Source organism: Carassius gibelio, chromosome A13 (genome assembly GCF_023724105.1).
Source record: "Carassius gibelio isolate Cgi1373 ecotype wild population from Czech Republic chromosome A13, carGib1.2-hapl.c, whole genome shotgun sequence".
In the NCBI taxonomy this organism is placed as follows: Eukaryota; Metazoa; Chordata; class Actinopteri; order Cypriniformes; family Cyprinidae; genus Carassius; species Carassius gibelio.
In genome coordinates this window covers 12,144,159-12,168,903 of record NC_068383.1, presented here as the reverse complement: position 1 = coordinate 12,168,903, position 24,745 = coordinate 12,144,159, and the positions used below count along the sequence as shown (strand labels likewise).

The following is a 24,745-nucleotide window of genomic DNA, read 5'->3' as shown; positions in this document are numbered from 1 at the left end:
AATGTGTAGTAATGATTTATCAACTTTTATCTCACTTTACTGTAAGACACACATTTCATACAGAATATGAAAATGTGTGCTGGTATTAAGAAAAAAAGTGTTTACTGAACATATATACTGTATGATGGCAATGGTAACACTTCAGATTAGGGAACACAATTCACTATTAACTACAGTAGTTTTTTTATTTGCATGCATATTACTAACATATTGGCTGTTTATTAGTACAACTAATGTTAGTAGGGAATAAGTGTTGCTGTGGGTGCGATGTATTTTATTTAATATATTTCAATTATAACATAACATGTATTTTTCTGTATATTTTCAACAAATGTATAAATTGATCAGAAATATATTCTATTTGCGTGAGAATATAGATTCATTTTGCATCCAATCAAATTTCATTCTGCTTATTGCACTGCTTCCTTTTAACATTATTTCAAAATATTTTATAACATAATATTTATGTCTTTATATTATTTTATATTATTGGAGCACAGACTGACCAATCAAAAACAATTATTCCATAGTGCTATGTAAAATGTGATTTGATATTTTTTAGTCTGTAAGGTTTTTTTTTTTTTGTTTTTTTTACAGTTGTTTTATATGTGCATTTACAGTAACTTCTCTAAGCGCATAAATATATATTTGACACAACATAATAGTTACATGACCATACCCGTTTATCCACCTCTGACTGGCAAATGACTTCAGCTGGATTCAACTGAATTGAATGTACAGGGGAAATTAAAAGCTGCATAATCACAGTAGTGTCAGTCATCAAATAGCTACATTTACACACACGCACACTTACAACTCGTCAAAGAGCTGCACTTTATTAAACAGTAGGCCACAACAGAAACATCCAAATATGAACTTCCAAAAGTTACACTTCCTTTGATTACAAATGATCACTTCTCAGCAAAGTTCTAAGTTCTAAACATTCATGGCACCTTACATGACACCAGTCAAACGGTCACCACGCTATTATGGCACAAAACACTGAAATACTGAGATGGGGATTCATCAGTCTTTTAGAACCACAGGTTCTTCAGATGGACAAAGAGAAGATGGCTATTTGTTTCCCAACAGGACAGAAGTCAGAAACACAATTCTGATTGCCTAGTTTGACTTAAAGGCAATGTTTTTGTAAAAGCCCCTCCCCAAAGAAAACTGGTTTCAGGCTAGTTTCCAAAGTGAGCTTAAGAGATAAGCAAGCAAATATGAATAATTATTTCTTAGTAGAAGTAAAAAAAAAAAAAAAACTGAGATTTATGAATAATCAATCTCTCCATCCGATGCCTTGTTGTTCTTTTCACCAACTGCCATACCACATGTGCAAGATTGTTGGATATTGCAGTGCACATCTGTGCTGAATTCAGAAACCAACCAGATGAAGGCATCTTAATAGACATAACAACTATGTGTTTTCAGCTTTTGGACACAAGAATTATCTGTCCATTTGGAGGAACCATGGAGCAGAATGTGACCCCCTCTTTTCATCCATGACTCTCACACATTCAGAGCGATGTGGTTTAATTAACTCCAGGGTATGAACTGGGTTAGACAAAAAAGTGTGCTCAGTCTAAATTATTGACTGAGAAAAAGAAGCAACATTTAATCCAACAGAAAAAGGGAAGACGGACTTCAGCCACTACAGAGGGATTTAGTCTTTCCTGAATTGTTTTTTTTTTTTTTTGCTTCTGTTTGTGTGCCGTTAGAAACTAAAAAAGGCAGAAACCCATGACATCCTGTACACACACACACACACCTGTGCTGTGGCGGTATTGTCTAGCCCTCTGTGTACACTCTGAACAAACACACGTAACATACAAGCTTGATCCATATTAATATTAGATAATAAAAGCACTCATTGATTAGTATTCTATGTGGATAGTGACCATCATTGCCATGATTGTCCACACTTAAACACTGTAAGAATGATTCAAGAAAGGCAGCACACACTCACATGTACATATGTGAATTGCTCCATCAATTTGAGTCGTTTTAAATTGCATGCACTAAATGAAAAATCAAAGTCTCTGCTTTCTAATGATATTAACATTATCTTTCAAAACTGTTAAACAGTTGCTGTAAAATAGCATATGTTTTTAAGAAAATGGAGTCCACATAAATAAATAACTGTCCCCTCCCCTCCAAAAAAATTATATTAATTTATAGTATTGAGCATATATTGAACTACACATTAACTTTTTTTCTCAACTAAGGAGCCAGGGACATTTAATGGCTTTACTAAGGTGAATGTAGGCTTAGTTATTCCATGTTTTGCTGATTCCTTCATTGATTAACCTTAATATAAACTATATATATATACCTTTTGATGTGCTTTAACTAGCAAGTTATGATCGGTAAACAAGTGTGTATTGTGCCGCCAATTGAACTTGAGGCGGTTACTTTCACACCACATTTACTGTATACAATATACTGAGTATATTGCATTTATTTTCATTTTCATTCTAAAATCAGAGCTAAGGCTATGTTTTATCGAAAAAATAACATAAAACACAAAAGAGGCTGAATTCAAGTTTGTTTTGCTCATTTATAATTGCATTTCTCCATAAACGGCTTACTGTGCGACTTCCGAATCGAAATGATAAAGCACGTCACGTATGCTTTAACAAACGAAAGAAGAGGCACTTCATATTGTAAGACGTATTCTAGAAAACTGGATTAAGATCTCACACGTACCTTTAGAAACATGGAAGATCAATTACCTGAAAATTCCTGCAAGTATATTAACACTTACTACACATTATTATTATTATGGTCTGATACAAGGAGCTACGAGTATCCGAATAATCAGCGAGCTCTGAACAGAAAACAAGAGACATCTGTCTAAGAGACGGGCTTATGATTAGCAAATAAAGCCTCATCTCAAAGCCTGTACACTAAGATAATGTTCTCAAAAAGGGGAAGACGGAATAGTCAAAAAGTGCAATATTTCACACATACAATGTGCTCAGGTAGCACTTATATACTGTATACTCACACTTGAACATGTGCTAAGAACTCTCCAGAGGGCTGCAAGTAAGAATTACAGTAGAGAAATTTACCTGCTAACACTTTGAAAAGTATTCAGAGTTAAGAAAAACGCCTCATATTAAAAAAAGGGCAAACAGTCAAGTTGTTCAAAAAGCAAGTCTCTAAAAGGCAATAGTATGGAATAATATTGCTGTGCCATTCTTTTACCTAACTTTAAGATCATCTTAAGCTACTCTGATAATTCTTTCTATTCTTACAGAGGAATGGTCTCAATGTATTCTTCTAGATCTACCCTTCCCCTGACCTCCTGAAGGAGCTTCGATGTTTTCCACTCTCCACTCTTCCTATTGTCCATGTCGTCTGCCTCTCTCTCAAAGTTATTTCTTCCCTCCCTGGGTGACCTGGCTTTGCCCACACTCCTCTCCACCACCTCATTTTTCCCTGACTTCATCCCTGCGGATCCAGAGGCCAGAATGCGCTTTTTCTTGGGTGGACCCCAGATGAAGTTCTCAGGTGGCTGGTAGTGGCGCTGGGCGAAGCGGAGCAGGGCTCGTCTCTGACTGTGTTGGCGCAGCGTGTAGACGAAGTATTCCAGTGCGCTGTGACGCATGTTGGGTAAAGTGCCCTCCACCAGCGCCTCCTCCAACAGCAGATGCACCAGAGGAAGCTTGAAGCTTTCAAAGCCCAGTTCACCAAGACTCTTCAGAATGCGAGTAATGCGCAGGTAATTGTGCTGCGACCTGGAAAGCAAGGAGGTCATAGGTTTCAGAGAATGTCAGACATTTTCAATTAAAGTATTATTGGTTGTTGACGAGGGAGAACATTTTATTTTTGATAACTGAACTTTGTAAGGAAGGGCTCTAAGCAGTACATTAGTTACACATATAAAACAAAGGTTGGTTCATTAGCGTTTTTGAGGTTGTATTTTTTTGTAAACCATCTTATGCTTCTAATTTGACAAAAGCATTTCATGAATTAGATTTAATTTAATTGATGTAATTGTTTTATATTGTTATCAATACCCATATACAAATCATTATACAAAAGGCATTCAAGGCTATGCTATATTGCATACTGCAATGCCCTTTAGTTGTGCCTATAATCGAATTGCTTGACAGAAAATAAACTAAATAATAAAACAAACAATATATTTATTTATGTGGTTCCATGTATTAAGAAACCTTCAGATTAGAACAGAAGCGCTTCTGTGCCACCTTTGCAGTGTCAATTATATATTTTTTACTGGAAAACAAGCCAAAAAGACTAAATAAAAACTCATCAAGAAGTCATTTTTGCCCATTTTAAGAGAGGAATACTCTCAGTGCACTCAAAATGACAGCGTTTTGTATAGGTCTATTCACACTGCAGACAAAGTTCATCAAGCAGTGTATATCTGCAATGTAATGTAAGTGTGTCCTCTATGGCACAGGCCTGGGGCAATGACACACAGACAGACGTGCACAGTCATCTATGTCTACTTTTATTTTGCTCCCTCCTTGCTGATCGTGGGTTCATCAAACTCGTTTGCATTTCCCCTTTTCAAAATGTCTTCCCCGTGATCTTAATCTCCATCCATCCATCCATCATCTTCCGCTTATCCGGGGCCGGGTCGCGGGGGCAACAGTCTAAGCAGAGACGCCCAGACTTCCCTCTCCCTAGCCACTTCCTCCAGCTCTTCCGGGGGGACCCCGAGGCGTTCCCAGGCCAGCCGGGAGACATAGTCCCTCCAGCGTGTCCTAGGTCTTCCCCGGGGCCTCCTCCCGGTGAGACGTGCCTGGAACACCTCCCTGGGAAGGCGTCCAGGAGGCATCCGAAATAGATGCCCGAGCCACCTCAGCTGGCTCCTCTCGATGTGGAGGAGCAACGGCTCTACTCTGAGCTCCTCCCGAGTGACCGAGCTTCTCACCCTATCTCTAAGGGAGCGCCCAGCCACCCGACGGAGAAAGCTCATTTCGGCCGCCTGTATCCGGGATCTTGTCCTTTCGGTCATGACCCACAGCTCATGACCATAGGTGAGAGTAGGAACGTAGATTGACCGGTAAATCGAGAGCTTTGCCTTACAGCTCAGCTCCTTCTTCACCACGACAGACCGGTACAGCGACCGCATTACTGCAGAAGCTGCACCGATCCGTCTGTCAATCTCACGTTCCATCCTTCCCTCACTCGTGAACAAGACTCCAAGATACCTGAACTCCTCCACTTGAGGCAGGAACTCTCCACCAACCTGAAGTGGGCAATCCACCCTTTTCCGACTGAGAACCATGGCCTCGGACTTGGAGGTGCTGATTCTCATCCCGGCCGATTCACACTCGGCTGCAAACCGTCCCAATGCACACTGAAGGTCCTGGTCTGAGGATGCCAACACGACAACATCATCCGCAAAAAGCAGCGACGAAATCGTATGGTCCCCAAACTGGACACTCTCCGGCCCTTGGCTGCGCCTAGAAATTCTGTCCATAAAAATTATGAACAGAACCGGTGACAAAGGGCAGCCCTGCCGGAGTCCAACATGCACCGGGAACAGGTCTGACTTATTGCCGGCAATGCGAACCAAGCTCTTGCTCCGGTCGTACAGGGACCGAACAGCCCTAAGTAGGGAGCCGCCGACCCCATACTCCCGGAGCACCCTCCACAGGATGTCGCGAGGAACACGGTCGAATGCCTTCTCCAAGTCCACAAAACACATGTGGACTGGTTGGGCAAACTCCCATGAACCCTCCAGCACCCTGGAAAGGGTATAGAGCTGGTCCAGTGTTCCACGACCGGGACGAAAACCACACTGTTCCTCCTGGATCCGAGGTTCCACTATCGGCCGAATTCTCCTCTCCAGTACCCTGGCATAGACTTTCCCAGGGAGGCTGAGAAGTGTGATCCCCCTATAGTTGGAACACACTCTCCGGTCCCCCTTCTTGAAAAGAGGGACCACCACCCCGGTCTGCCAGTCCAGAGGTACTGTCCCCAACCGCCATGCGATGTTGCAGAGGCGTGCCAGCCAAGACAGCCCCACAACATCCAGAGACTTGAGGTACTCGGGGCGGATCTCGTCCACCCCCGGTGCCTTGCCACCGAGGAGCTTTTTAACTACCTCGATGACTTCAGCCCGGGTGATGGACGAGTGCTCCTCCGAGTCCCCAGCCACTGCTTCCTCAACGGAACACAAGTCGGTGGGATTGAGAAGATCCTCGAAGTATTCCTTCCACCGCCCGACGATATCCCCAGTTGAGGTCAACAGGTGCCCATCTCTACTGTAAACAGTGTTGGTAGGGCACTGCTTCCCCCTCCTGAGGCGTCGAACAGTTTGCCAGAATCTCTTCGAGGCCAACCGATAGTCCTTCTCCATGGCCTCACCGAACTCCTCCCAGGCCCGAGTTTTTGCCTCCACGACTACCCGGGCTGCAGTCCGCTTGGCCTGCCGGTACCTGTCAGCTGCCCCCGGAGTCCCACAAGCCATCCAGGCCCGATAGGACTCCTTCTTCAGCTTGACAGCATCCCTTACTTCCGGTGTCCACCACCGGGTTCGGGGATTGCCGCCTCGACAGGCACCGGAGACCTTACGGCCACAGCTCCGAGCAGCCGCAGCGACAATGGAGGTGGAGAACATGGTCCACTCGGACTCAATATCTCCAGACTCCCTCGGGATCCGGTCGAAGCTCTGCCGGAGGTGGGAGTTGAAGATCTCTCTGACAGGGGGCTCGGCCAAACGTTCCCAACAGACCCTCACAGTACGTTTGGGTCTGCCGAGTCTGTCCAGCTTCCTCCCCCGCCATCGGATCCAACTCACCACCAGGTGGTGATCAGTTGACAGCTCCGCCCCTCTCTTCACCCGAGTGTCCAAGACATATGGCCGAAGGTCTGATGACACGACCACAAAGTCGATCATCGACCTCCGGCCAAGGGTGTCCTGGTGCCACGTGCACTGATGGACACCCTTATGCTTGAACATGGTGTTCGTTATGGACAAACCGTGGTTAGCACAGAAATCCAATAACAGAACACCGCTCGGGTTCAGGTCAGGGGGGCCGTTCCTCCCAATCACGCCCCTCCAGGTGTCACTGTCACTGCCCACGTGAGCGTTGAAGTCCCCCAGTAGAACGACGGAGTCTCCAGTCGGAGCACTTTCCAGCACCCCTCCCAGAGACTCCAAGAAGGCCGGGTAGTCCGCACTGCCGTTCGGCCCGTAGGCACAAACGACAGTGAGAGACCTATCCCCGACTCGAAGGCACAGGGAAGCGACCCTCTCGTTCACCGGGGTAAACTCCAACACATCTTAATCTCTGTTTCACTAAATGTAAAAGTTTTTGTATCCTATTCTGTTCAGTCTCCTCTATGCGTCTGACCCATTTCCCTGGCCCCTGCATAAGATGATCACATGACGGTGCATTCAGGGTCATACACTGTAACTGTGAAATTGTGTTACAAGGATCGGAGACTAAGAACTCCCAGGACTGAAGCATGCTAAATATGGCAGAAGACAGGAGACCAAGAGCTGAGATTGTCATAGAATGTGAAGATAACTGCTGCAGGTGGAATAGAACATAATGGTGAGAAGAAAGAAATTATAGAGTAGAAAATACTTTAAACAAAAAACAAGACAACTCACTCATTCAGGTGCTGGAAGCGATCTTGCCAGTTTGGGGCCCGAGCCACGTTCCCGTTTTTATCCAATAACTTGATTCCAAAGAAATCCAACATGATCGTATATGCTAGGAGGAAGCGTCTCCTGGCTTCTCGAGTGCTTTGGAATTCCTGTTGAAAACACAATGTGTTACTTCCTGAAACCTATTCATGGATGTTCTGACACCCCTGACTAGGTGATATTACACAAAAAAAAAAAGGTTCCAATTTACATTTAAGATCATACCTTTATCTCATCCTGAGTGAGTTCTTGAGCATAAAAATTTAGGCCTTGTTCTCTGAGTGGGAAGAGCCTGTAACAGCAGCAAAGAAACATGTTAGGATCTAGCTCCTATGTATACATTTATCCAAAGAGCTTTGTATTAAAGGTATGACTTTTCATGCATCAAACCCATGTCCTTGAAGTTGGTCTACTGTTTGAACTACAATATAAACTTTAATTTAAAATGAATAGCGGTAAGAGTGTATATAACATAATTAATGATTTAAGACAATAAAGGCAAAAGTGACTATCACTAGAATATGACAGAGGACCAGGGAGAGAGAAAAGACACACACACACACACACACACACACACACACACATAATGCAATAAAGGGTCAGTTTCTCCCAGTCAGCTGTTTGATACTACATGTTGCTGACCACTGGTGAAGGAAAAACCCGCACATTTTTCTTCCCCTTCTTCTCAAGTTTCTCTTTTTTCTCTGGCTGGCAAGCTTTCACAATCATCTCATCTTTATTTACTTAAAGAGGCAAAATGCTAGCAATCCTTCTGCTTGCACTCACTTGTGTTTTTATATTTGCTAATTTATATTATGCAAATAGCCCTGCAAGCATACGGAGTGTGAATAAAATTAGTAGGGGGAATGAGAGAAGCTAATCTCTTTTTGCCAGCACGATTGCCAGCATATGCGTGAAGACTGACTTTAAAATTGTGTTATTTCACCTAGGCTTTGGGCATCGTGTCCTCTCCCTCTTCCTCACCGTCAACGCTCATAATAACAGCACAGGCAGGAACGAACAGGAGCTTCAGCTCTGGGAGTGTGTGAGGTAACGGCACCCAATTGAGAACTTTACCAGAGCACATGATCTGAAACCACTTTTTAACCTCTGTACAACCTCTGTACAACCTACATTTCCAGCAGATTAATTCATTACTGTTTCTTCCTTGGTGACGTAGCTATTGCCTAATATTTCTTTTTTAAATGAATAAGAGGTTAAAAAAAGAGGATGACTAAAGCATAAAATAAATCAGTTTATAGGCAAACCCGAAAGGCTAATTTGAACTTTTTTTTTCCTTGACTGAGAAGGAAAAGGTCTGTGGTTAACATTATTTGAGAAGACTTTCATGTCATGTTCTTCAATAGAAATTAAACACCTCAATCATGAATCCTGAATCTGCTGTGTGCTTTAAAAACATTACTGGCACCTGCAGCTGTCAAGCTGATCAAGCAATGCTTGTGGTAGGTAAGTGCCTATTTAGCAACTTTTTGCCTAGTAACTTACATTTTAAGCACATATCTATTTAAAAACGTTACACTGGTTGTGTAAATCAAAGGTGACAGTATGTCAAAGTCTCTTAAAAGTAAAGTTATCGACCTTCTTTTACTCTGAAACCCCATTAGAAATATTTTATGAAAGCCATGGCTCGAAATGCTTATTCTCTTGCAGGTTTTAGCCCTACAGCTCTATTTAAAGGACCGATAAGGTCAAAAGGAAATGCTTTTTACTTGTCTAGCCAATATTAGCATGAAACAAAAGCAGGAGGCACGTATTGTCCTTCAAAAATTCTCACATTAGACATTTTTTATGCACTGACTGCAATCTGAATAGGACTCATTTCACCTAATAGTTACATTACTGGTGATGTGATTGTTCAGTATTTTTCTTCTTCAGAATCTGAAAGAGATGCTGAGTATTTCTCTCAGTCTTCTGCTACAAATATGAAATATGCCTTTTATTATCTCAAAATATACTAAAAAGGTGAATGAATTTCGAAAAGCAGGAAAGCAGCTGGATTAACCATGCTTGATTTAATCTTACATTTTTATAAAAGTCTACATCCATTCCTATAACGAGGGTTGCACTTATCTTCTGCCTTTAAGATAACGTCTTTATCGTTTGCATCTTTAATGTTAGGAAAATTGACAATTTAATCAGGAAATGTCCTCGAGTCATTGACATTCCCCAAAAGCTTCTTCAGTTACTAAAGAGATGATGTCAGCCAAAACGGTTTATTAATATTTAAGCAGCATTAAAGATTAAAGAGACTTTTATCTAATGTAGTCCTAAGGTTGTCTTTTGTCAGCAAAAAGTATGTTATTGACCCCTTCACCAGCAAGTACGACAGTGTGCTGATTTTGTCTTTATATCTGCCTTTATCCGCTTTCATGCCCTTGTTTGATTTTGCCTTGATCTACAGAATTTTCTTTTGAACAGTTGGCAAAGAAAAGCATATTTAATCCATGTCTCGCCGTCCAAAAATCCCTCATGCACATATTAGCACACAACTTTCTCTGTTCTTTAAACAAGCAATAATAATAATAATAGTAGTATAATAAGTGACTGACTGATAACAATTCATGAAGTCTCAGTTATTCAGCATTATTAAGCAATTACTAGACACTTTATTTGCTCGTAGAGAAGTTGGAATATCGAAGAAATGTCTTACCACTGAATGTATGTGTGATTGTGCTCTAATTTTTCATAGTCGCCCCTCCATTTAGTGAGGATTTCTTCGATATAAATACCTGCGGGGACAAAGAGAAAAATAATAAATCATCACAGCAGGCCAAGCACAGCATTAGCCACTTAAAGCTCTATTAAACAGGACGGTTCACCAAAAAATGAAAATTCTCTCTAGATTTACTCAAAAGCCTATGACTTTATTTCTTGCATGGAACACTCAAGCATAAAAAAGAAAGCGATAGTACCTGAAATGTATCATAACTGTATTCCATAATACTATGTATGATTAACAGACCAAAACTGAAGTCGTAATTTCATCATCTTTTCTTCCAGTGAGCTATCAAGCTGAGAATTACTAGTCTGATCACTGAATCATCGAGTTGAACAGTCATATCTGTGGACAAACCATTCAGACCAATGTGTACTAGATCAAAATATTCATTTAAAAGATTTTATAAAAAAATAATGGCTCATTCACATATGAGACAAGATTGGACAGCGTGTTGTTTCAGATCAGAGCGCAAACATAGGTCATCCCTAACATGGAAACCCTGAGTGTGTGTGTGTGTGTGTATCCTTCTGCCTAAACAGCAGTGAAGCAGATATGCTGCCATTAAATGCTTGCACAACAGATTCAGTTAATTCTCAAACATGCCCACAATAACCAATCAATGGCTCCTCTGAGATGTCTTCACTATCTGCCTGCCCAAACAGGCCCCGCAGGGAAAACATTCAGCTAATGAAGCACTCCAGAACCCATGTTCTTCCCTCACACCAGCTGGCTTGTGTATTCGGTTGTAAAAACTGCTTTATGTAAATCTGGGCACAAATGTTCTTGCAGTATGCATGCTCATGTCTTTGTGTATAATGTAATATTATTGTGTTGCGAGTCTCACCAAATATATTTTCAGGTTATATTAATCCAAAGCAATTTTCAGAACATGTTTACTGCAACAAAGCAATAGTTTAATTAAAAAATGATAATCCGTCATTATTTACTCACTCTCATGTTGTTCCAAACTTGTATGCTATTATTTTTTCCATGGATACAGAATACAGAAGGATACATTTTAAAGAATGTAGAAACTCCTCTTTTCCATAAAAAAGGAGAGAGAAATGCTGAGAATCTAGAATAATGGCAAATGCTGTATGAGCGTTTAAATGTATTTTTATTTTTTTTACTTTTAGGTTATTTATCAGCCAGTCCAGCAAGCTCTCAATTTAAAAAAAAGCTCAAAATAATGATCTGTTCACCAAAAAAGAGGAACGCATACATTGTTCGAAATTGATTTAGTATCCCACAGAAAAAAAAAACAGCACACAAATTTTAAATAATGATAGAATTTTCATTTTTGGGTACTATTTGTTGAAGTGTTTTAATCAAGGGGTAAAATGTTTGAAGATGACTCTGGCTCATGGATCATTTGTGTGAATCTTATCGGAGCCAATGCTTCTGTTCCTGAAAAGGCTTTGATATTACTGCAGGAAAACAAATCTGTAACAACTAAGGCACAGTCTCATTATGAGAATCAAGGGACTTCCAGGGAGGAAGTTTCTTTAATATAATAGTGATTTAAAAACAATAAAGCAGATTTGTTTGGCAAACATTTTGAACCCCATTCAATGCTGTCCTGGAAAGAACAGCAATATTATTAGGTCATTATTGAAGAATACAGGAAAAAGTATGAAAGACAAAAGAACGTCATTAAAAGGAAAAAGCAAACATGCACTCACCGTCCGGCACCAGGGGGATCTTATTCAGATAGAACCTCAGATTGCGGTATTCGTTCGGGTGATGAAGCTCCCTGTAGTTCTGAACAACAGAATCACAGATTAAACCCAGGACAGAAGGATAGAGAGAGAGAGAGGGAAAATCCTGTATATCTGGCCTCCACTATGTTTTCTGCTGACTATACTGCAATATTTCCTGCAAATTTCACATTCAAATATGATCAGCCTTTGAGCTCAATGTGAAATCTGAAGAGAGTAGATATAACTCTTTACCGGATAACTGTGCCGATACTTGTACAAGTCCTTTGCGGCGTAAAAGCTCCTTTTCAACCTAGTAGAGGACTCCATCTTGTCACCAAACTGTGAGAGGAAGAGAGAGAGAAGAGTGGAAGGGTTACATAGGCAGTGAAAGAGCGTATGAATGACTTCACTCATCAGCATCTGAGCTACACTGTCAGTGCTCTTCCCTATTGGGATGCAAAGGCTGTTAGACAAGAGAGAAGTGCTTCATTTTGTAGAATATCTACTTTTTCTCTAATTTATTCATGAACATTTTTAGCTCGCAGCCTTTTGTGATGTTCAAGCACTGAACGCCTTTACAGTTGAGTCAAAGCACAGCACAGAAGACTCGCACTCTTACATACAACATGATGTGGTTTACTAGTTGGGGCCAATGACATAATGAAAGGCATATGAAGCTTATAAATTAATAAAATTAAATGTACTTATATAATTTTGTATTAAATAATCTTTGATGCAGGTTTTTGATGCAGGGCTCAGAAAAACTAATAGACTAGAGAGTGTGAAAAGCTGTTATCAAAATCTTAGTTGGAAAATTAAAAATCCAATTTCCTTCTTCTCTTGATAGGAAATTCAACAGAGCAAATTTCCCATGAGGAAATAGGTCACACTGAACAGGTCAGTGTCTCAGTGGCCTTAAAATCCGGAAACCTAGAAAGAACATTGGCCATTTTAAAACAAATTACATCTAACAAGGCCAAAGATACAATGCTTCAACTCTCCTATTGCCCTAAGAAAAGTAAACTCTTGGATACAACGCTGACAAAGAGTGCCCCTTGGTTGATTTTAAACATTTTTGGCATTTCATATTATCTCATGTATATTGTAATAACATCTGCATTATTTTTCTATTAGATAAAGAATGGTGTGTATCTCAGTGCTACATTTTCAGCTGTGTATTTCACAAATAAAATTATAAGGGGCCTTTTACATGGGGTGCCCATTATACCCCGTCATATGTGTGAGGGACTAAAAGTTGGGTTGAATATGTATACAAATTATGTAGACTGACAAATACATAAATAGTGCTAAAGCTACAGAACATGCTGAAAAGCCAAAGGTGAAAGGTCATACATAGATGGTTCTTCAAATATGGGTCAAATTTTTTTAAACATATGCTTTTATTTCGTTTTTTTTTTTTTTTTTTTTTTTGTTATTATTAGTAGTATCAGATATCACTAACAAAGTCACAAAGCATACATTGGTTTGAGGTAGCTATTTATAGCGTCATGCTTTTTTTTTTTTTTAATAGCGTCATGCAGAAAACGGAACAAAACTGAACAGACGATAGCCCAGTTTAGCACCGTGTTCTTTACAGCTGTATATCGCTATTTTAATAATACTTAGATGATGATGATTAGTTGACATTGCCCACGCTATAAGCAAACAGCACGCGTGTTTATTCCACATGGATTTACACAGATTTTAAATATCAACAACACCGTCGTTACTACTACATGCAAAATATTTTTCGCTTGCAATTCCTATAAAAACGCCTATAATGACCGTTTTTATGGTTATTGTCTTTTCTTTCCCATCTTTCATTCCTCGTGTATGATGAGGTACCTTCGGTGATCCGTGATCCAGCTGCTGGGCTCCTCTGACTGCATCCGCCGGACTCATGGACTCGGAGATGCCGCTGTCCTCCTCCTCCTCTTCCTCTCCTCCCAGCTGATGCTCGTCGCTCTCTGAGTCCGTTTCCCACGTCGAGTCGCATTCTTCCACTGTGCTCGGCTCCTTATATCTCCAGATGCCCATCAGATTGCCCATTTAAACCCTGTCCACCGTGCCTACATAGTTTAAAGTCCTCCTTCGGCTCAGGATCGAGCTTTAATATGATGTAGAACTGGCGTCCGGGTCCCTTTTATGTGACTAATGGGGGGATTTCCAGCGCTGTGATGAGAACACACCCCCTTCTGCCCAGAGATCAGCACTGGAGATGATGAGGAGGATGATGAGGTGCTCTCAGCATCATTTAAGGCGTCTCTATACAGCTGAGTTAAGCTGTACACTCTGAGACTACTGCAAGGTCTTGTAAATACACAATATGACAGTAGATTTAGGCTACTGTTAACAGAAGCAAAGCAGTTTTGATGCTGCATCAGTGCATTAAACTTTGTCATTGACTTGACAGAACTTTACAGAGCATTGACTTTACATTCTTAAAATGCATGATTTCATAACTTTATTATTGTTTTTTTTTAATCTTGGCAGTCTTAAAGGGGTCCTATTATGCTCTTTTACAAAGTCTTGATTTTGATTTGGGGGTGTCCTAGAACTAGGAGTGGAACGGTTCAACTTTTTTGTATTTTTTTCATCAGAACAGTTCTGGATAAATTTAGCTGTAATTTAGCTAAATCCATTTTTTAAAGAACAACTAGGTGGCATTTCCATTTCTGAAAAGCTTGAAATGAAGCATGCACAGTGAGTTACAGAAGAATGAGGGCAGAGGCTGGTGTTTCATGAGGTCAACTGCAAGTCATTTGCACAATACATCAAGCATGATCATGTGTGAGAAGCAAGTTCAGTGTGCTTTCAATCCCAGATCAGACCTCAATTCATCATGGCCAAGGAGGCAAATAGCTAAAATTTGTAGATTTGAGTGATGGCGCCAGGGGAAAGTCACAACTAAGTCTCTTTAGATACCTTCTATTCTTTACACCTGAAATTGTTGGAAGAACAGTTATGATTAAAGATCTTCAGGAGACCTAAATCTCAAATCCTTTCAACTCTTTTTCTCTATCTTTCCCCTTTCTCTTTTCATGTTGCTCACAATTCTTAATAATGGGCTAACAGTCTACCCAGTTTACTCAGTCTATTGCGCATGTATCATTATTTTATGACTTTGGTTCTTTCCATCTAGTTTTCCTCTCTATCTCTCTCATTGCCTTCTGTTCTCCTTTCATCATGAATCTCTCTCAGTGTGTGTGAGTTTAGTAAAGTGAATAGGCTTTCCAGTGACTGTGGGGTAATTATCCTTCATCACAAGGCATGCTCTGCTGCTTCCTGCCTGTTGGGGGCTGGGAGACACCCATCAGTGTGACAAGAGGGGATTCGAGATTACATACCAGCTGACATTTCTTTCTCATTCATTCACTCAGCCACTCACACACCCATTCAGCTTTTGCTTTTGTGTCAAAATTGGCATTCATAAAAGAAATAGTCTCATTAGCTGTGTGCCAAAAGATAATTAAGATTTTTTTATGTTTTTGAAAGAAATGTTAATTTTTTTAAAAAAGGCTGCATTTATTTAATCAAAAACACAGTAAAAACTGAAATATTGCCAACAAAATTATAATTTAAAAGATCTGTTTTCCATTTTAAATATATTTAATATATTTTATTTATTTCTATGATGACAAAGATGGATTTTCAGCAGCCATTACTCCAGTCTTCAGTGTCACTTGAATCTTCAGAAATCATTCTAATATGCTGATTTCGTGTTCAAGAAACATTTTCCTATTATTTTCAGTATTTAAAACAGTTGAAGCATCCAATTTAGAAGTTCACATTTACTTGGATACATTGTGATAAATGTTGTGGGGGTTTTTTTTCAATCGTTTTCAACATTATAATTGTCTTTACTGTTATTTTTGATCATTTTAATGCATTCTTGCTATAAATTTCTTAAAAAAAAAAAAAAAATCAAACAATCTTACTCAAAACTCTCAAATGTGATGGTTTCCACAAAAATGTTAAGCAGCATAACTCTTTTCAACACTGAGGATAACAAGAAATGTGTCTTGTTCAGAAATTCAGCCTATTAAAATGATTTCTGAAGGATCATGTGACACTGAAGACTGTAGTAATGGCTGATACAAATTCAGCTTTGTCCATCACAGGAATAAATAACATTTTAGAAAATATTACATTTAAAATCAGTTATTTTACACTATAAAAATATTTCACAATATTACTGTTTTTACAGTATTTTTTTTTTTTTTTTTTAATGCAGCCTTGGTGAGCAGAGACTTTTTCAAAACTGCCATTGTATGTTTTGCCGAATGTAATTTGTAGTTGTAACAGTAATTCAGACCTTCTCAATCTATTCATCTTCTGAAGGGGCGAAATCTGTGTCTATTGAATAAGGAAAGAAATCAAGAGGCGTTTCTAAGCAATTTGACAGTCATACTTGGCAAACTGCTTGCTTGCTACTTTTGGGAGCCATTGTGCATTTTATAGCTGTTTTCTCATGACAAAAGCCATTTGTGCCAGGCTTTGTGAGAAGAGAACAATAAGCAACAAGCAGAATGAGAAGAGGTGGGTGGTGAGGTTTAAAGAGGAGGTGAAAATAATAATGATATCCTGTTTTCCCGTCCCTTAATAGAACAGTAGGAGCATGCATGCTCCTGAGTCAGCATATTGGACCTGCTGAAGTGAGCTGAAATCTCTTGGTGGACATCCAAAGCTAATTTAAATGGGTCCAATGGCTGTTGGCAGCTCAACGATGCCTGCCTCACCAAATGCTGTGACTGACAGAAACTACTGACTGAGTGAAGCTGTCAGGATGGGGGACCCTCGAAGTCAAGTCAACTTTATTTATATAGTGCTTTATACAATGCAGATTGTTTCAAACCAGCTTTACAATGATAAACATGAAAATAGTGATTCAATAATGCAAACAAATTCAATTCTACTGTAAAGCAGTAGACAGTAGTAAAAAGACAATAGTAAACAATCATTCTACAATTGAAATTGGTTCATTGTTGATTGAAATACTGCATGGTACTGTAATACAAGGCTCAGTAGATTTCTAGAAACAATGCTTTGGGTCCATATAATCTAATACTGTGATACTATGTTGGATTTGATGAGTTCAAGAAAAAAAGGTGTTAAACGTTGCAGTTCTGGCAGTTTGTATCGAAAACAACTTTGTAGTACAATAATTCCACCACTAGAGAGCAGCAGTTCCTCTGCAATGAAAGCAGTGCGTTTGTGAGTCCATGCTGCCATTGTTAGGATACATTTGGTTAGAAGCAGCTTATGGGACATAACTCTTAGTATGCATTATGTGTCAGACAGCCAGTAGTGGGGCGCTGGGGCAGCAGATGGGCTATTATCTGGATCTGTGCGGGAGTGATGGAGAGCCAAGCCTGTGCTAGATACAACACACCATTACTCAAACAAAATATCACTGTGCCAAAGAAATCCCTCTGCTTAAACTGAAGATTGCATCCACTCTTTTCGACAATAATGCTGCCGCTCTCTCTCTCTTTCTGATATTCACAACAAATACAGAAAGGGTGCATAATAAAACTAATAACACAAACAAAATGGATAATAGCAGTTTATTATTATTATTATTATTATTATTATTATTATTATTATTATTATTATTATTATTATTATTATTAATATTACTTTTATGCCTATAATAATAATAATAATTGTTATTATTATTATTATTATTATTATTATTCATGATGATGGCTTATTAGTATTATCAATTTAGATTGTTCTTAATAATAATAATAATAATTACAATCACTACATTAACATTGTTGTTATCATTATTGCTGCTATTATTAATAATTTTTAATAATACTTTTTTGCACTAACACCGATTCTATGCTCCCACAGTAAAAACATTTTCTTTCTTTTTTTTTTTCCTTTTTTTTCAGATATTTAATATATAGTATGTTTATAGTATATAGTAAAGGACATTTAATATATAGTATGTTTATTAAAATGTCCAAAATGGAGCTGGCACACACATAGATATCATAAGAACATTTTGAAAGTGACTGATCGTTTTGAGTTGCAGAACATTTGATTTCTAAGCCACACCAACATCCCTGAAGCTAGTTACTCAGACCACATAATGTAAGCATGGCCTGTTAATGATCTGGCTCTTGTCTGTTTGGTGTATTGCTTTCTGAGAGCCAAGAATCCATGACAAGCTCACCACACACTTACTTCTGTGTCATGGTACTTCTGTGTCCATTGGGCATGACATTCTGCCAACCCTTAGATTCTACTGAGAGCTTAATGAGACAACGGACTGTTCATCAGCCATAGCAGACTGAATTTAGACAAGTTCAGTGAAGAGGTCATAACGAAGAGCAGCAACACTTCACACTAGTCACTTACTGAAGATTTCACTCTTTATACTGTGGGATGAATAAAAGATAACACTGGAAACCTGAGAACAAAAGATAATTAAAGTCATCTTAGGAGAAGTGCCAGGGTTATGCAAGTCAATCGGTTTTACAGTTGCCTGTAATTAATTAAAGATATTGGTCATTGCCATGTAGTCAAGTGTGTCTGTGCATGTCAAGGTTGCTTTTATGTTTCTACCGAGAATAGTAATCACAGCCTCGCTGTGAGTGAACACTGAGACGTTGGTGTCCTTCTAGCAAGGGTTGTGGGGGGTAAAAAGGCACATCAGCATTCAGCTGTCATGACAGGCACCCACAAATATCCTGGGATTTCAATTCTGTGTCTAACGCCACAAGGCCCTTATCATTTTTACCATATTTCTCCCCTGTAGGCAAACACACACACTTTTACGTCTGTCGCACAGTTAATATGTTACAGTGTGCTGGGACTGCAGCTTGACCATGGCTGTTAATTAACTTTTTATCAGAGCTTTGTGTCTGTTCGTCCACGAGGCTCCTGTGATGCCCCCAGATACACATTTCCCTCAGATATATCTGTCAGCTTAATATTAGTATTTCTCTGTCAGTATTTCTGCTGTTTTACATGGATCTCTACGATACTTCCTAATTATTCTCTGTCATTGATGACAATGCTGTATAGTGTCCTTGGACTTATCCAGGTAAATGAAGCCAGTGTTGCGAACAAGCTGTTCTCCCTCACAAATGGGTCCATGCTTTGATTCTGTTAGCTTAAAGAGCTTTTAATGTGTGGTTTATTGAATGACTGATTAGACTTACAATTTCTTTGTTGCCTTAGCCATGTAGACATGACTATCAAAGCCTCATTGTTACTTATAATGAACAAAAATATAGACTGCAAAATTAAAATTTCTCATAATGAATTGCTCAGCATGCTAGCTTAGCATACTCCTAGCTTGTTAGCTTAGTAAATTATGTAAGGAATAATTGACGACGGCCCGATGTATTATGATTATGATGTATTATTGATGTATTATTTTTGCTAATTTGAACATGCAAATAAAAAAATGTGAAATAAACTTTTTAATAATAATAGTTAGCATAAGATGACTTTTGTACTAATTATCCAGCTTGTGTCATGTGAATGTGCGATTCATTTCATTTCTTTTTATTTTTTTATTTTTTTTTGGACTATTTTTTTCTTAGCAGAAGTTTTATCACAACACAATATAGGCTAATATGATATAATATGCATGTAAGATTATAAAATATTTTTTCTCTTTATTTCTTGTTTAAATTCATACTCAGTTTGTTAAAATTATAAATTATATGATAATTTAAACTCAATAATCACTATTATTTTCTAAATTTATAATAAATGTTTGTTTGATGAGTTTTCACACATGCATTCCATTGCATTTCATTGGCAACTTTTCCATTATTTTTCGATGTAAACATGGTGTTCTAAAAACACGACGCTCAAGGTAAAAAAAAATTCCTTGAAATATTTTTCCAGTTTTACTAAGTAACTTTTCTAAGTTTTACTGACCCATCCCTCTTTTGCAAGCCACTCATGTACAGGATGATGTATTTAACGAAGTAAACACACACAAAATAAACAAAAAACAAAAACACAAGGTATAAAATCACCCCATGAGAGGGAACATGAGCATCTGGAGGAGGGGAACGAAGGAAGGGGTTTAACGGCATACACACACCAGCATAAAACACAGCACACTGACAATAATGCTCAGTGTCACTGACAGCTGATTGCAGGTAGTATATATAGGCAAAGGCACTCATGTTGATGAGAGGCTTCTCCATAATGACAAATATTGTTATGGATGGCCTATAGTTTTCAATGAGCTTTGTGCCATTTCCTGGACTGCGATGACAGGGGTATTTTATCAGAAGTACACTGGCTTTGCTACCAACATCTGCAAACAGAGAAGCACGGCTACACGCTACAAAAGTTGGCCATTTATATTTTATTAGCCATTTTGCTGGCTATCCAGAATTCACAGAGGATCATACTTTACAGGCTTGCTCTGGGAGTGTGGACCAATTATACAGCCCTTGTGAAGTAGGACTGATTCTGTTTGGGTCATCATTTCTGTGCATGTTTGCATGGTCCACCGGTGATTACTGGAGTTATTAATGCAGCAGGCTGCAGGGAGATGGAGAACAGAAGTGGACAGTAGGGTTAATGTTTCATTAATTAGATTCCTTAAACGGCAGTGTTCATGCATTAGAGTTCAGCTCTCTAATACTGTTATTATTATTACATTTTATCAAAGAAATTTGAATGCCTTCCCAATTCGCAGTTATAGAATGAATATTGGTTGAGTGGGATACTTCAGAATTGTAAATAATGTTCAGTTTCTTACACGGACCGATCGTTTCATTTCATAAGACCTCAATACTGCAGGAGCCATGGCGCTTTTGTACCTTGATATGCTTTTTTTAACTCTCAAAAACAGGTAGCCACTGACTTGCATTTTATGAATCACCAAGGAACAATGTTTTAGTTAAAAATTTATTTTTTAATGTTTTACCAAGCAAAAAAAAAGTCACCTACATCTTGAATGGCATGAGTAAATTAAGGATGGTGTGAAAATCTTCATCAGATTTTCATTTTGGGGGGAACTATACCTTTTAAACTTTATTGCTATTATTTCCATACAAATTCTATTAAATTATATTAAAAAATAAAAATAATAATAATACTGAACTGATCTCTGGCAATAAAGATGTTGGGTTCCTATGTCGATGATGTCAATCCTGGCATGGCAGAGCTCAATTCATAACCATCAGCAGAAATAAAATGGAAAGGAAGCTATATTAAAATGGAAAGGTTCACTTAATGTTCACTGAATGCTACATATTTTATGATATAAAGTGTATTAAAAAAGAATACATACTGTACATATACCGGACACATGGCAGCTACAATGTGGTGAAGACAACATGGGGAAGTCGTGGCCTAGTGGTTAGAGAGTTTGACTCCTAACCCTAAGGTTGTGGGTTTAAGTCTTGGGCTGACAATAACATGACTGAGGTGACCTTGAGTAGGGCACCAAACCCCCAAATGGCTACTACTGCTCCGGGGTGTGTTCACTGCTGTATGTGTGCACTTTGGATGGCTTAAACGCAGAGCCCCAATTCTGAGTTTGGGTCACTGTACTTGGTTGTATGTCTTGTCACTTTTGCTGAATTTCAAATAAGGCTGCTGGTGGTGGTGTAATGGCGTGGGAGATATTTTCTTGGCACAATTTTGGCCCCTTAGTACCAATTTAGCATTGTTTAAATGCCACAGCTTCTTGAGTATTGTTACTGACCATGTCCATCCCTTTATGATTACAGTGTACCTATCTCCTGGTGGCTACTTCCAGCAGCATAATGTCACCATGTCACAAAGCTCAAATCAATCTCAGACTGGTTTCTTAAACATGACAATGAGTTCACTTTACTCAAATGGCCTCCACAGTCAGCTTTGGGATGTGGTGAAACAGGAGATTTGCATCATGGATGTGCAACCAACAAATCTGCAGCAACTGGGTGATGCTATCATGTCAATATGGACCAAAATCTCTAAGGAATGTTTCCAACACCTTGTTGAATCCATGCCACAAAGAATTAAGACAGTTCTAAAGGCAAAAGGGGGTCCAACCCGGTACTAGCAAGGTGTACCTAATAAAGTGGCCAGTGAGTGTATACAGTATTTAAGTAGTACAGGTTTATAAAAGTGCAGTCTAGTTTAGTCTCCCTTGTACAGTATATGTTAAGAGGGCTAAGGGAAGAGATATCTTAAGCTTTCTACAGGTATTTAGATTCTAGTTTCAAAAAATCACTTTATTGATATTCATCTTGTATTAGAAAGAATGCAGAGTGAAACACTTATTATCTTGTTTACAAAGTTATAAAGTTTAATTATTGTCCTTTCGTTAAGCTGACCTTGCCTCATGTGGATTGAGCGTCTGTTTGTGCTTAACTGACATTTACACTGTCAATTATTTGTTCAATAAAGGTTACTGCTGAATGACATCTGTGACATTTAAATATTTGACAATCTGATTACTGTTTGTTTGTTTTTGGTATGCAGGAATGATGTCATTATTCATTCTTCATGTGATGGATATGACATTGCTATTATCTTTCTAATTGTGAGCTACATGCACACACCAAACCTCCTTTATTTTCCCTGAATACATTCCTGCAGCTTTACTAATCACAGCACTCAAGATTATTATGGCCTAATGCACGTCTGTGCCGTTTAATTAAGAAAGTTGAGTAAAGACTTTGAAAAGTCCTCCTGTCTGTCAGTCCTAACCTACGCCCCTCAGCGAGCTCTAAATCCTCCTAAGGGTCTGTGGCTCTTTCTATTCCACACTAATATCTTCTTCACTAAAGTCTGGAGCTAACCTCATTCAACAGAGCAATGCCGTGGCATATAAAAATGCAATACAGCACAAACAGATTAGGAAGAAATTTCAGCGCCTGCTCACATTGGCTTTTTTTCATTTTCGAGATCATTAAATGTTGACAGTTCTTCTGTCATTAAGAGGAGGAAGTTAATTATGGCTTTGAAATGTAGTGCCATCACATTCAAACTAAATCTGAATATTAGAAAGTAATCATTTTAGCTGGAGGACGTGTCCATTTCACACTACATATAAAAGCCCTCTGAATGAGCATTGTGTTTCTAACAATATGCTCTTAAAGCACAGAATTCTTAGACTAAATTAGAGACTAGGGTCTGTAAATTACACCCTGTCCAGCCCCTACTCAAATTGGTGCATTTGGAAACAATGATTGCAAATGAGATCTCTATGATATCTCAATTGTTTGAGATATTATATTGAGCTGAGATGAGCATATGCTTAACGCATCTCATTTCAAAACATTTGAAGTGTGCTTTTTACCAATTATTACCACAGCAATGAAAAATGACATTTCTATAATCTCATTTGCCTCTATAGACAGCAAGATTAAATGGAGAGCAAGTTGAGTCTTTTGCTTAGGACTTTTTTTAAACACTGAATCCTAAGATACATTTCTCTATTACACACACTCTCCAATGCCTGTAAAGGGTTACATAGCTCTTATGACAAGAACCAGGAATGCTTGAGCATTTTGTCCTTTCTAGGGTTGCATCTTATAAAATCGTATCTGTTTTTTGTTTGTTTCGATGTTTTTGGTCCATGTTGCTTTAATATATCAGTCGAAACTGCACTAGAGTTCATATGGAAGTGGACAAAGACCCACCATTTCAGGTGCACTAGGATTTGGATGGCTGCGTTCACACTTTTTTCAAATGAACTGCACTAAGACCAATAGAACCAAAGTTCATTTTAATTGACCAAACCTACCAAGTGCATGATTCTTTTTTCTTTTCTTCAAGTTTATTTATACAGCACAATACATCAACAGTTGTTGGCCATTGTGCTACATACAGAGGAAAAAAAAAGCTCAGGACAACTCATATTACAAGCCTTTTCTAAAAGGTGGGTTTTAACTTTTATTTAAATACGAGATTCTGTAGGGATTATCCTAAAATATAAAGTTAGACTGTTCCATAATTTGGAACGATTGTCTAATTTGCTCCTATGCTGTTATTTCTCCCAGGAATTTTGCCATTAGAGCTCCACATGAGCACACAGCTCATTGTGTTGCAGAACACGGTCTAACTGCCAGTTACAGTGAATTCAGATGCTTAAATGAAATCTAATGGCACCTCTGTTAAACCTACTGAATTATGAAAGTGCAACCTCTGAGCAATACAGTTTTCATGGGTATATCCTTCTTCCAGCTGAGATGAAATCCAAGGGGCGTTGTCATTCATCAGCAGGTGGGAATGAAGTCAGCGGGCTAGGTGCAGCTGGGACAGTGTGTCCTTCCAGCATGGAAATGAAAACTAGTCTTCCAGTCTCTAAATCCAGCTACTGGTCGGACTAAACAAACAGAATCAAGAGAGTTTCCAAACAGAAGTGAACAGGCCAGGGAGAGACAAGCCTAATTGATCACCCTGTCACCGCTCTTTATCGTTAACGGCTTCATGTCACAGTAACAAATTAGATTGTTGCAGGATGAGACCAATTAATCGTGATTTTAGAAGGCCTTGCCAAGTTCCCTGTGCCAGATGCAATTGTGAACACCAGTGATTTCTTGGTTTTGCCGGAGCACTCTGTCAAAATGCAATTCTCTATTCTGCATGATTTGTAAATGCCTTGTCAGAAAGAACGTGAAAGCATTTTCTTTTGTTTATTTCCTCATTGTTTTCTTTCAAGTGAGAAAAGAGTTAGGATGTATA

General features: G+C 38.9%; 1 protein-coding gene across 1 annotated transcript; it reads right to left on the bottom strand.

The window, feature by feature from the left end:
- Positions 1-817: 817 nt before the first annotated feature.
- On the bottom strand, positions 818-14,231 carry LOC128026172 (opioid growth factor receptor-like protein 1). Its single transcript, XM_052612985.1, has 7 exons — positions 13,925-14,231; positions 12,332-12,418; positions 12,062-12,140; positions 10,311-10,389; positions 7,865-7,931; positions 7,604-7,749; positions 818-3,743 (listed from the first exon to the last, which is right to left on the bottom strand). Exons 1-7 carry the CDS (start codon positions 14,126-14,128, stop codon positions 3,257-3,259), a joined length of 1,149 nt encoding a protein of 382 aa, XP_052468945.1. The 5' UTR covers positions 14,129-14,231; the 3' UTR covers positions 818-3,256.
- Positions 14,232-24,745: the final 10,514 nt, after the last annotated feature.

Bases quoted from the DNA above. Each gene is read 5' to 3' on its own strand.
- LOC128026172 (XM_052612985.1), bottom strand. From the start codon at position 14,128: ATGGGCAATCTGATGGGCATCTGGAGATATAAGGAGCCGAGCACAGTG. The intron at 7,932-10,310 runs GTAAGACATTTC...CTGCTGTTACAG, and splicing joins AATCACACATACATTCAGTG to GCTCTTCCCACTCAGAGAAC. The intron at 7,750-7,864 runs GTATGATCTTAA...TGTTTTCAACAG, and splicing joins TCACTCAGGATGAGATAAAG to GAATTCCAAAGCACTCGAGA.